Source organism: Balaenoptera borealis (genome assembly GCF_965194805.1).
Source record: "Balaenoptera borealis genome assembly, chromosome: 4".
In the NCBI taxonomy this organism is placed as follows: domain Eukaryota; kingdom Metazoa; phylum Chordata; class Mammalia; order Artiodactyla; family Balaenopteridae; genus Balaenoptera; species Balaenoptera borealis.
The window spans coordinates 42,932,525-42,945,870 of NC_138861.1; the positions used below are offsets into that span (position 1 = coordinate 42,932,525).

At 40.0% G+C, this 13,346-nt stretch overlaps 1 protein-coding gene across 8 annotated transcripts in view; it reads right to left on the reverse strand.

The window, feature by feature from the left end:
- Positions 1-1,109: 1,109 nt before the first annotated feature.
- TMEM154 (transmembrane protein 154) overlaps positions 1,110-13,346 on the reverse strand; it is a 44,064-nt gene continuing 31,827 nt past the window's right edge. For 3 of the 8 annotated variants that reach the window (XM_082391584.1, XM_082391583.1, XM_082391581.1), the window contains one exon: positions 1,110-3,484. In XM_082391584.1, the coding sequence (XP_082247710.1) occupies positions 3,453-3,484 (32 nt within the window). In that variant the 3' untranslated portion in view covers positions 1,110-3,452. The other 5 variants (XM_082391580.1, XM_082391579.1, XM_082391585.1 and 2 more) reach the window with 3 other exon arrangements.

The window sequence follows — 13,346 nt, forward strand, 5'->3', positions numbered from 1 at the left end:
ATTTTAAAAGTTTTATTTTAGGGGGCTTCCCTGGTGGCGCAGTGGTTGAGAATCTGCCTGCCAATGCAGGGGACACGGGTTCGTGCCCCGGTCTGGGAAGATCCCACATGCCGCGGAGCAACTGGGCCCGTGAGCCACAATTACTGAGCCTGCGCATCTGGAGCCTGTGCTCCGCAACAAGAGAGGCCGCGATAGTGAGAGGCCCGCGCACCGCGATGAAGAGTGGCCCCGCTTGCCACAACTAGAGAAAGCCCTCGCACAGAAATGAAGACCCAACACAGCCATAAATAAAATAAATAAATTAATTAAAAAAAATAATAATACTTAAAATGTTTATAAAAAAAAAGTTTTATTTTATATATTGTATGGATTGCTGTCTCATGAACATGACGTATTATTTAGAAAAGATAATAGGGCAAAAAACAATACAAATCCCACCAGATATCTACAAAAGGACTAAGAGGAAAATAAAATTTGGTTACCAGACAAGACAGTATCAAGGCAATGTGAAAGAGATGTGCAAAAAAATAAATAATTCAGGCAATTGGGTATTTGGGTTATGCAATTATTAATAACCAATTTGACTACTTCCACACCACACTAATATACGGTGATCTTCTGGTTATTGTAAGAGCAAAGAAATGTAATCTATGAATGAAGCTACTCTGGACCACCTATTGTAGATATTAAATAGGCCAGAATTCATCCTGCGTGTGAAAAAGTAGCATGTGTAAATTTAATTCAATAGAAAATGTCAATGTCTTCCTCACAGTGAGAATTTCAGCCATGTCTTCCCAGTGTGAGCCATGTCTTATTGCTCTACTATATTCAGAATTTGTACTAATTCTGACAGAAGTTGAAACTAATGTGTACACTTTATGTTTACTCAACATAAGGGCCTTCTTACAGAGATGGTGAAAACTGATAGTTTAAGCAACCAAAGCAAATGAACAGACAAAAGTATTTTTTAAAGCGCCCGTTTACGTTGCTAGAGCTACAAGGGTGATCAGAAGCATCTGTCACCCCATGGATGTCAAGATCGATCCATGCTATGTGCTCGCTGTTTGGATGACAATGACCTTCCCAGAGAGAGGAGTCACAGCACTGAGTTGAGACTGAGATTTTCACATCTTTATTACAACAAGTTTCCTGAGGAGTTCAACAAGGCAATGTTGCTAACTTAGCTTACTTAATACGTACAAAAATGCAATAAAATTTACACAACTTGAAAATATTCTAAAGTCAGATTTTGCTCTGATTGGCTACCCAATTAGGGCAAATTATTAAGATTTTTACTAACAATAATCTGAAACATAAAAATTAAGTTTGGGTTTAAAAACAATTCTTGGAATGATCATAATCTATGATGCCTCTTGACTGGACAGTAATAAAAAGATACAGAGCACTAGAATTGAACTTTGGCTGTTTTGACTCATACTAATGTCATATATCTTGCCAGAATAAACTCTTTTTTTAAAGTGCTTTGCACATTATGCAACTATAAAGGTTAGTACATTTTTCAGATATAAACACAATGACATATTGCTGAAGCTTGCTTCTTCTGGAATTTGAAGTCATTTCAAATACTGAATGAGAATATATTTACCATATCATAAAATATAACTTCATCAAAGTGAGACTCCAAGACCTCCTATCCTTCTCTGAACTGCTAAAGTCCACTATTTGGTAGGATTGGATGACGCTTACAGGCCTAAAAGTTAAGCAAAACTCTTAGCTACCTAGAGAAAGAAGAGACTCTTTACAGAGTCAAAATGTGGATGAGAAACAAAGTAACAAAACAGCCAGAAATGATGATTTGGAAAGTAGCAATTTTGGCATAAATATCTTGAGAGTCACTATGGACCACAAGTTGAATATGAATATGCAAAATAGCAATGAAAACAAAAATGCCATATTAGGATGTGCTAAAGAGAATACAACAGACAGATCTGTTGTGGTTCTGTACCATGAAAACTGTCTTTTGCCAAAGCTCTTTGCAATCCCGGGATGGCCTAAGAGCAGTAGTTAAACACAGCCAGATAGTTCTATCTTTCACTGCGGTGGAAAGACCTCCCTGGCTTGGAACTCTGCCTTTAAAATTGTGGGCATAGTTCAGAAGGCAAGTGCTGGTTAAAGGGATTCTGAAAAAAAGGACTGTTTTCGTTATGCATTAAGGCAGCCTTTCAAACACAAGAACCCAAATAACAGCAGCAAATATTTGGTGAACCTCAACCCCCCCTCAGTTTATATGCGGGGAGTAAGATACAGTTTTCATTCTTTGTTTCTTTCCTGGAATAAAACATCAGGTGCCGTGGAAGAGCTGAGGGCTCCTAATTTGCTAGATTGCTTTAAAGGTCAGAATTGGAAAATTAAGGATTAAATGGAGATTGATTTTATGTGAGTGGGAGCGATAACTAGCCCTTCTGCATTTTGCACCATTGCTTCTAGCAGGAGGATGTCAACAAATATCACGTAGGATGTCATCTCTGATGACCGGTGGTGGCCTCCTGGGAGCTGCGTTGAGGACACGAGCCCTGGTCCGGCTGGCAGGAAAGATCCTGAGTGTGAGGAAGGGTACCTGCCTCGGGCACAGACAGAGCCTATTGCTGTTCTGCTTGTTCCAAACAACCTTAAAGATCTCAGAGACACAGAAGGTGGCAGAGGAGGCCCAGCTGCACACATCTATCCATACATCACACGCAAGGGAGTTGTGGTGAGGACAGGGATGAGCCGTGGGGAAATGTGAACAAGCAGTTGATTTTCTCCGAGAAGGAAAACAGTTGCTCTTTCACTGAGAATTCCACTCCTCCATCACCTGGCCAACTCAGGGTCAACACGTCACCAAACAGCATCCCTTCAGGACTGTGGGCTCTCACACTGTGTCTCATGGCAGGTGGAAATGAGCTTACCCACCCCCTGGGATGGTGTCCACATTGAAACACTTGCTTTGTTTGCTGTCTTTTCCATGACATAACTCACCTTGAGCAAAGTTCCCACTGAATGTAATTGACCTATCAGAGAACTTAACTCATGAGAGGAAATTATCCAAAGCTATCTAGGTCGCAAGGTGACCCAGAAGGAAACCATAGACAGCTTCCTGATTTGTACCCTGAGGAATGAAGCAGAAAGGTAACAAGGACTTGAGAGCGTGGCCAGGGTAATGGTACAGTCATCTAGAGGTTGGCTGAGCGGAGGGAACACCCACTGATAAGCGCTGACTGCATGTTATGGTTCCTCCACCCTCAGCAGCCACGTCTTTGCCTAGCACTTCTCAATCGAGCATTCTTCCAAGTACAGGTGATGCACTGGGCGTTGGAAGAGTGGGCGCTGGAAGCAACAGCAAAAGGTTCTTGTGTTTACGTTGATTTGAAATTAATTAAATTCGGATCCTCTTCATCCTCTGCTGGCAGGCCCAGCAGACTCCCTCCGGGGCTGCTTTCTCTTGGAAAACATTAGCACGATTCAGTTTCAGGATTCATTGTCACTGCAAAACACAGAACAATAGTATATTTCCAAGAAGCTACTGAGAGCTGGTCACTCGGCTATGGAGGTGACTCAGGAGAACATAAGCAGTTAGGGAGCCGACGGTGTCCAGATTACAATTTCTGAAACAAAGGTCAGTTCAGTTTGGATTTTATATCTGAACCCTGAGGAGGAAATCTAGGAAAGCCAAGAAATAATCCCTAGCTCTAGTTGTAATATCCTTCCCCAGGGCTGATGTGGAGAGAACCAGATGGAGTCGGGGTTCCCCCTTTAAAGAAATCGAATCCCATTCTCTATGAATAGATGCCAAACTGCCTTTTTTTTTCCTTAAAAAAAAATTTCGAATATGTTATTTTCTCTCAAGGGTTTGTGGTCCTGGCGTGTTTTCAAAAGCCCGCTTTCCCCCCATGCACAGAGGATCTGGAAGTGCCTTCTCAGTGTCATTTAGAATTCGATCATCAGGCATCTTGAGGTGTGAGTAGACATAAATTATGGACATGGTGTGTGGACATAACCATGCTAGCGGGCTAATTTCTGCTTTTGTTTCTCACTTGGCTCTCTCAGCCACAGATCTGGCTCTGTAGCTCTTTCCCAGTGAGACCATGTCTCCACCCAAGTCTCCTGGAAAGCAGACTGCTTGACCTCCCTTGCCTCCACCTACTTTTTAAAAATTTTGTGTCCTTTCACCCAAATTCTAGCATGTCTCTACTTGAAGGGACCTGTGTTTCCAAGGAAGTGCCTGAATGATGATCATCAACAGGACCTGGTGTCTCCTTAGCTCAGAGGCTCGTAGAGGCTGCAATAGACCATGTTGTTCTGACTCCTACTTCAGTTCTCGCCTGCTCAGTGACACACCAGGTGTTTCCAGAAGGTCTCTGAAACAACTTGATAGATGATAGACAGCTAGCTAGCCAGCTAGATGATAGAGAGCCAGCTAGCCAGCTAGATGATAGAGAGCTAGCTAGCTAGCTAGCTAGATGATAGAGAGCTAGCTAGCTAGCTAGATGATAGAGAGCCAGCTAGCTAGCTAGCTAGATGATAGAGAGCCAGCTAGCTAGCTAAATGATAGAGAGCCAGCTAGCTAGCTAAATGATAGAGAGCCAGCTAGCTAGCTAGCTAGATTTATCCAAGAAAGAGGAGGGGAGACATTGTGTGTGTGTTTGTGTGTCTGTGTGTTGTGAAGACAGGGGGAAGAAGCTGTGACCAGGAAGGATGACCAATGGGAAAGAAAGGGGAAAGCAGACATGGACAAAAGGACAACTTCTGTAGGAAAACTTATTTAATGGAAACTGACTGAAAATGAAGACATTCTTTATCTGAAGAACAAACGTAACAACTCATTTCATAAGTCACACTGAACAACTCTTAAACTGGGCAAGGAGGCTTCCTTTCTTGGAAATTGGGTGGTAGCAAGATAATATTTCTGAGATCCAGGAGTTCATCTCTATGGAGCATAAGTCTCTGAAGTGCATGTTTTCCTTTTGTGGCCTTATCTTGACATTTCAGCTACTCTAAGCAGACCAAAATACAATACAAGGCTGTACAGCAATGGGCACAATCCCTCTTTTGCCCACAACACTAATCTGTGTCCAGCAGTTAAAATAGAAGTGATTTTTAAAGTTAATTATTATAAAACCAATCCATATTCATTGCTGAAAAAATACAAAATACAAATAAACCAAATAAAAATACTAACAACCTCACTACAGTTAACATTTTGGTATTTATTCTTCCAAACTTTTTTCTGTGATAATGATATATATTCTTTTTGTACAAAAATGGAATTATGCATATTGTGCTGTAATCTGCTTTTCTCACTCTCATTCATATATAGACCTCTTTTCTGGCTAATAAATATACCATATCTTTTTAAGTGGCTATAGAGCACACCATTGTCTCACTATACCAAGAACATTATTTTTAGGCATATCCTTATTGTTAAACATTTAAGCTATTTCCAATTTATAATTTTTGTTTATTCTAAAAATTGCTACATCTTTGCATGCTTCCAGTTGTTACCTTTGCATAAATATCTAGAAGAGGAATTGCTAGGTTAAAATGTATGCAATTTTAAAGCTTGACCAGCCCATTGTCGAATTACCCCCCTTCCTTAGAAATTTACCTTCTCTTGACACTTTCCTTTCGGGAAATATCCTTTCCCCAACATTCTAATACTGGATATTATTATTTTCAGCTTTTGTAAATTCAATAGGTGAAAATAATCTAATATTTACCTTAACGTATTCTTGGGTTACTTTTTTTTGTTACTAGGAAGACTAAAGTTTTTTTCAAAGCTCTATTGGTAATTTTAATTTCTTCTTTTGCCAAACTGCTTATTAATATTCTTTGCTCATATGGGACATTATCTTTTTATTGATTTATGTATTAAGAATAATAATTCTTTGTTCATCATACATATCACACATACTTTCCCCCAATTCGTCATTTTCCTCCTAATTTTATATTGTGTTTTTGGAAGTATAAAAAATTTGAGTTTTTAGTGTAGTTAAGTCTATCCTTTTCTGATATGGTTTCTGACCGTGTGTCATGCTTTTCAACCAGACCTCACCTTACAGTTATAATATTTACCTTTAATTTTTCTGGATTTTTTTCTTTCTTTTTCACATATAAACTTATCTGGAGTCTATTTTAATCTAAAGTGTGAGGTCGAGTTCTAAATTTTCCCTCCAAATGTTAGTCAGTTGTCTTAAGACTATTTACTGAATAATCCACTTGCTATGAATTGCTACTTTTATAATATATTAAATGTTTACATATACTTGAGGCTGTTTTGAATATTCTATTCTATGCCAGTAATACTTATTTGGTTCTGGGTGTACACAGTTTTAATTATTGGAGCATGTTCCCTGCAAATCCACCTCCCCACACACAATTGTTCTCTTTCCTTCTTTTAGAATTACCCTGACTATCTGTGCACAATTATTCTTCCAGATGAAATGTTCATTGGGATCTTTAAAAGACTAAGTTGAATTTAAAAGGATAATTTTCACACGGTTGAGTCTTTCATTCAGAAACACAGTATGTTTCTCTCCACTTGTTTATATCTTTGATGTCCCTCCATAAAAATTTGAACAATTTCTTTTTATATTATCCATACATTTTTTGATTAAGTTTTTGCCTAGGTATTTCTCTTCTTGGGCTACTTCTATGGTTGAGCCAATGCTGTTGTGTGCTCATGGTGGCTTTTTGAGCACAGGGTCAGGTGGGCAGAGCTTAAATCAGGGGTCAGCCACTTTCTCGCTGTGTGACCTTGAGCAAGTTAACATTTCTTAGCCCATCTCATCTGCAAAACATGCATAATAATACCATGTGCCTTAGAAGGCTGTTGGAAAAAATCAATGAGAAAATGTGGGCGAAGCTCTATGCCACGGGTCTGACCTCCAGACACATGAACGGGCATTCTGATTTTGCTAGACTCTATGCTAGCAAATGTTCAGTTAAACACAAGCTTGAACATTGCTTCAAACAGCCAGAGCCTTTAAGAAACCATCTTCCAAAACAAACTTTCAGTTTCTGAGGACAGTGTAACCTAAATGCGGTTTGTTTAGAACACTCTACAAACATTATGAAGGCTTAGAGTGTGACACTGTCCACCAACCAGAACCCATTCATTTAAAGCATCAAAGAGCACAAGACCTCACGCATGATACGTGTGGAGCTTATGTGCTTAGAGATCTGGGCACTGACAACGTGCCAGGCCTGCCACACCAGAGACAGTCCCAGTGTGGGTACAAGTTGCTTCAGCAGTGGGTCAGCAGGTCATTCCTAGTGTCGCAACTCTCACACGCGACTTTCACCAGTGGTGTGATGGCCAGCGTGCCTGTTAGCAAGTCAGCAACTCGGGACCTGGCTCCCCACCCATGCCCGAGCCTGGAGGCATTATTCTCCCTCACGCTCATTCCTTTATTGAGTTAGGTGTGTTCCTTGCTATCTTTGTGGCTATTTATCATCTCTGTGAAATGATCAAATCAGCCCAGACGTTTCCAGCTCTGGCAAATCCTAGAGTTCCCTGTTAAAAATATCTTGGCAAACTGCCACAGAATTGCAACAAATAAAATCAGCGATCCCGCTTCAAACCTCTATTGCTTGCCTTGATGTTAATTCGTACAGTTTTGGTCACTTATCTGTGACGGTGGCATGAGTGAGTGATTTTTCTCAGAGTGTTATATGTAGATATTTTAAGAATGTGGGGTAGCTTTCCCAAAAGCTGTATAGTAACAAGCCTCCAAACTGTAAAAAACCAATTGAATTGATTAAAAAGCATCATCTGATGATTTTTAAGAAAGCATTCAAGTGGAACGCCACCAGTTAAATGAGGAGGTGCAATTGTAACACCTCGTTTCATAACTGCCCCTTGGTTGCAGTCAGGATCAGATAAGCCATCTTTGTCCTTCTGACCAGTTTACCTTGTAACAATCCCTCTTTCTGACCACAGCTAATGTTGCTTGTCTCCCAAGATGTAATAAACCTATGCTAAACCTTTCTCTAATTATGATGCTCTCTAACTTGGTTTGGGGAGGAATGCAAAGTTCAGCTTAGCACAAAGTCACGGAACAGTTAGATCATGCTCTCTTCCTCTTCATCAATAGAATGTCCCTTCTCCTTCCCGTAAGAGGCCTGCCCAGGTGGAATTATAGAGACGAGAATCTGGCTGCCATCAGAGCCAGGCCCAGAATTCGTCCAAGACACATAGATCATGCCCACGGTGTAGACACAATCTGGGCTAGTATTCAAGCAAGGCTGTGGTGTATTGAATTTAGTGCATCTTCCCTCACCCACCACACACAGGCGTAGACACACACACATACACACACCCCTGCATGTTTACCATCTCATTTGAGGTTAGCATCCTGCAGGATTATAAACTGTTACTTTGTATCCCTCATGATACTTAGCTCGGATTTGAGGGAAATCAGTTGGCACTTAATATACTTAATATTTAATACTTGTTGACTTTTAAGTGACTTGAGGGACTAGAGAGAAAAAGAGGAAGGAAACTCATAAAGTAATTGGAAGTGGCCACAGAGATTTACTGGAGTGGAGAGGCCAAAACGGTTCACACAAAACTGCTGTTTTCTTGCAATTCATGGTTCAGTCTTGTCAATGTCTGCACTGCATCAGCCACCGAAGACTTTCATAGTTGGCCTCATGGTGGATGGCTTTCTTGCTACTAAGGGTTCTTTTTAAAAGTTTCTAACTTGTTTTTTCATTTATGGAATACCTCTTTTATTTTAACTAATTAGTCAAAGAAAATGAAAATCCAATTTTAAAAGAAACGCTTCTCTAGATTGAGCTTCATCAAAAACTTGCTGTGCAAACTTGGACAAATCACTTAAACTCTCTGAGTTCCAGGTTTACTCAGATGGATTGTTTCATTTTTAGCTGGTTGTCTTGGCATGATGTGGACAATGCCAGGCACATATTAGGCACTCAATAAATATATTTGAAAAACTACATTGACGATCATACTTCCTCCAAAAAAAGACAAAGAGAAGGGAAGAAACAGGGAGAAATTCAAAAAATTCTCTATTAAGCTAACCTGCATTTTCCTGAGAAATACTAAAGTGATACATTTTTATAATATTATTGAGCTCAGACATGAATCATAAAATGAACAATGGAATTATTACAAAAGCAGAACAGGTATACTGTTACTTACCTTCTCTGACTTGGTTAATTTCCTAGGTAATAGTAGCTAGGTATCTGGCATCTAGAATAAATGTCTTATTATTGTTTTTATTACTATACTTTCAAAGTTATAAATCGACTTGGATGAAATCTAATTCTCCCCCAATCTTTCCCAATGCTGTTACTCAACATAAAATCATCACTGTGGCCAACAGGCATAAAGGGAAAGAAGACGTGCGCTTGGTTAATATTTGCAATTCCTTTTCTGTGGTTATTCACCTAAGCTTGCAGAGGCAGAAACACCACGCTTTCAGGAAATTGTCTAGTTATAAAGGCCTCAGGAAGAAGGAAGAGACTGCCCAGACTGTAAGCACCAAGATGAAAGGAATTCCATCTTGTTTTTGCCACTGTCGAGTGGCATTCGAGAAAGTATTGTAAGGATGGGGGTAGACAATAAGGGAGTGAATTCTTTCAAGATAATTTAAACAATAATAAAACCAACTCAATGGATCTGTTTTTTGTTATCAACACACGCTGGCAAGGCTGAACAATGTCAGTGATGAAATTCTCTTCAACTCTAGGGCAGACCTCGGCTCCACCCTGCCCACCCCTTGGACACTGTTCCACTGACACTGTTCCCAGTACCCCATATGTTGCCTGGCACATAACATGTATGAACTATAGGGAAAAATGCTAAGGTGGGAAATAAGGATATAGAATTCCCCTTCCCCCACCATTCCTTTGCTGTCTTTTCCCACTGATTTTATGAAAACATGAAAACCATACTTTAAACTTCCCATGGTACTTTGTACATCCCTGGCCCTTATTAAATTCCTGTGCTAAATTTCAGATTCCACAGCTCAAGGAAAATGTCCACTCAGTGAGGACAAGGCAAAGTAATGAGGAACTGCTGTCTAATGGGCTGTGTGGGAAAAGTCCGGAAAGACCTGAGATTATGGACCTGAACAAGAGAAGGTGAAGGGTTGACGTCTGCACACAATGTAGTGCATTAAGTGTAGGATGGTGACCAGATCACCTCGTTTGTCCCAGGATCAGAGTGGACTTTATGGATAACAGAAGCTCTATGTCACGGTGTCTTTCTAGCATCAAGAAGTAAATGGATTCCAGAAATCTTAGCTCCCCATCCTCCTGCTAATCCAAGCAGGATGGGGAAGTGTGTTTTCCACTAAATTCAATCTGCAGTGACTGTTATAAATTTTCTGAAGCATTAGAGTCACCTGTATACTGCTTAGACAGTAGAGGAAGGATGATTCACAGAGGTCAAAACCACTGGGGAACTTTGGACGTAATGATGTGTCAAAACAGGTTAACTGATTGTAACGAAGGTCCCACTCTGGTGGGGGATGTCAGCAGCGGGGAGGGCTGTGCATGTGGGAGCCAGGGGTATGGGGGGCTTCTATGTACTTTCTGCTCAATTTTGCTGTGAACCTAAAACTGCTCTAAAATAGAAAATCTTAGAAAAAAAAAAAAAGTCAGGTGGAGAGGATGGCGAGAATTATTGCCAGAGCATAAAAGAATTCATTTCATTTGTGTGGTGCTTTAAAACTTACAAAGTTTTTTTTCTCTCTTGGAATCCTGTTAAACTAGAAGGACAGGTGGCATTATATCCATTTTACAAGATGAGGAAACTGAAGCTTACAGAGTTAAAGTGACTTGTCTTAGTACAAAGAACAAATGATCATCCAAGTCGGGTCTTGAAACCAGTCTTCTGATTCTAAGCCCAGTGACCATTGCACTCACCACTTGTATCTCTAATGATTCACAAGCTTTCAGAAAAAAAATCTTCTATCTGTCCTGGATTCGAGATTCAAAGCAAATGTTTCATCAGTTATCAATGTAATTAAGACAATAAGAGAAAGAAATATAAATAAAACCACAACAGAAAAGATTATGCAAACTATAAGATAATCCAAACTATGTACCGTTTCAAAAATTCCAGACGGCTAAGAGGACTATTCTGAAATCACCAGCATATTACCTATGCTGGTAATGGATGGGGAACCTAAAGGCTCCAGATCATTACTAGGGGATGAAACAAATTCATGATTTCTCAGGATTGGTAAGCTCCAAAAAGAAGTCCCCAGGGAAACCAGGAGCAAAAATAATGCTCCACATACTAGATGTGCCTGGACCTTAGGACACAGGCTCATTAACCCAAAAGGCAATAAGTTTATGTATATCAATTCTAACTTTTTATAATAATTAAAAATAACTAATACTTATTGAGAGTTAATTTTGTACCAGGATTTGTTCTAAGTGCTTTGTACTTTTCTGAGTTTTTAGTGAATAAAAATTAAATTTGCTCTGCAATATCATGATACCCTTTGAAGTAATCAGACAGTGTCATCAGCACCAAAGACTGGGGACTCGCCACTCTTGGTTCTATAACCCTGGTCCTGGCTTCATCAAGAGGGAATGAGGTGACAGCCTGACAGTTGTCCTGTGAATTAAAACCAGACCAACAGAGGAATGTAGACATTCCCTTTAAAATCAATAATTTAGCATAAAGCAGCTCTCCAAATAGGTTAAGGCTTTTTGCCTTAAAGGCAGAAATGTGGTAGAGCTTATTTCAGAGACCAGCCTCTCAGTATTTCAAAAACATGATTTCTAAGAAGCTTTTAGCACCATACAATTCTATAATGTTAAGCTTCTTCTATGTTGCCAATAATTTCAAGGAAAAAGAGGCAGGTATATAAAAACCAATGACATCTCATATCTTTTGAGGGTGCACATCAGAGATACAGTAACAAGATATTTATAAGGTTTTGGGGGGTGATCTGAGCCCTAAACTGGACACACATAGATGTTCATTTTTAGGTAAAAATGCAAAGGAAATAATTCCTTCGTAATGTCCTCTGTGATACTCCCACTAGCATTCTTTTTTTCTTTCATCTGCTTGTTAATGCCTGATATCTCCTTTAAATAGGATAGACTCTTTTCTGAACCAGTGATGAATTCTAACATGCAAGTACCTGCAGAGGTAACAATGACTGACATCTACAATAAGATGCATATTCTGCATCAGAGCGGAGGTTCACCTCAGTAAGATTGTGGTGGCATGACTTCTTAGGTAAGGCTTAGGGGAAGAAGCAGAACAAGGGTCCGGAAGACAAACATCTGACTGCCCCAATCACTGTCTAATAACCAGTCTTTCCTTGCAATGCTCTGGCTTCAGGAACTGCTTATGACAAGTGACTGCACTCTGGAAACATTTAAGGTGACTGGTGCAGGACCTCTGGTTAACTTGGAAGGAGAGACGGTGGGTGGTTTTTACCCTGCTTTGAAAGTTTATTTTGTTTATTCCGACAGAAGTGTAATATCTCAGTTACAGGCTCAGTCAAGTTCCCTACTCGTTGGTCATCTCGGAGTCACCCCATCAGCAATTCTGTGCCCCCCAAATCACAGCAGTGCTCTGTGGAGCAAGTCCCTGACTTACTGAATCATCAATCCTATTTCCTGCGAGCATGTCCCAAGTCCTGACCAAAGGATTCTCTGATCAAAAACACCCAGACACGGTAATTTCTATCCTCACAAAAGATAATATAATGTAAACAAGATTGTGGAAGGCTAAAGGACGCACAGGCCCCAGCGCACTAAAATTTTCTATTAAGCAGAGCCACCTAGTGGTAGAATGGAATATAGGTTTTTAAAAATTCTCATTTAATTTCTCTCGTATAACAATCCAATTCAGGTGGGGTTTTCTTTTGTTTTGTTTATGTTCATTTTACTCACTCTTGTTTACAGTTACCCCTTTGAGATTGTCACCTCCATCTGTTTTCCTTACCAAACAGCTACTCATCCAAGGTAAACAAACCTACAGTTTGTCATAATCAGAAAGTTTTAGGACTAAAACAGAAGCCTACTCAACAGTGTCTCTTTAGAAGGGCAAAAAAATGTCACTACTAATTTATTTCTAAAGATAAAGAGTCACTAGGATATTTACTTTGTACCTTTCTATTTTCCATAACTCACACTTCCGTTTCTCCATACACCCATGAAAATTGTCACATAAAATTTATAGGCACAGGGACTTCCCTGGTGGTCCAGTGGTAAAGAATCCGCCTTCCAATGCAGGGGACATGGGTTCCATCCCTGGTCAGGGAACTAAGATCCCACATGCCGCGGGGCAGCTAAGCCCGCACGCCACAACTACTGAGCTGGTGCCCTGAAATACAGAAGAGAAAACCCGCATA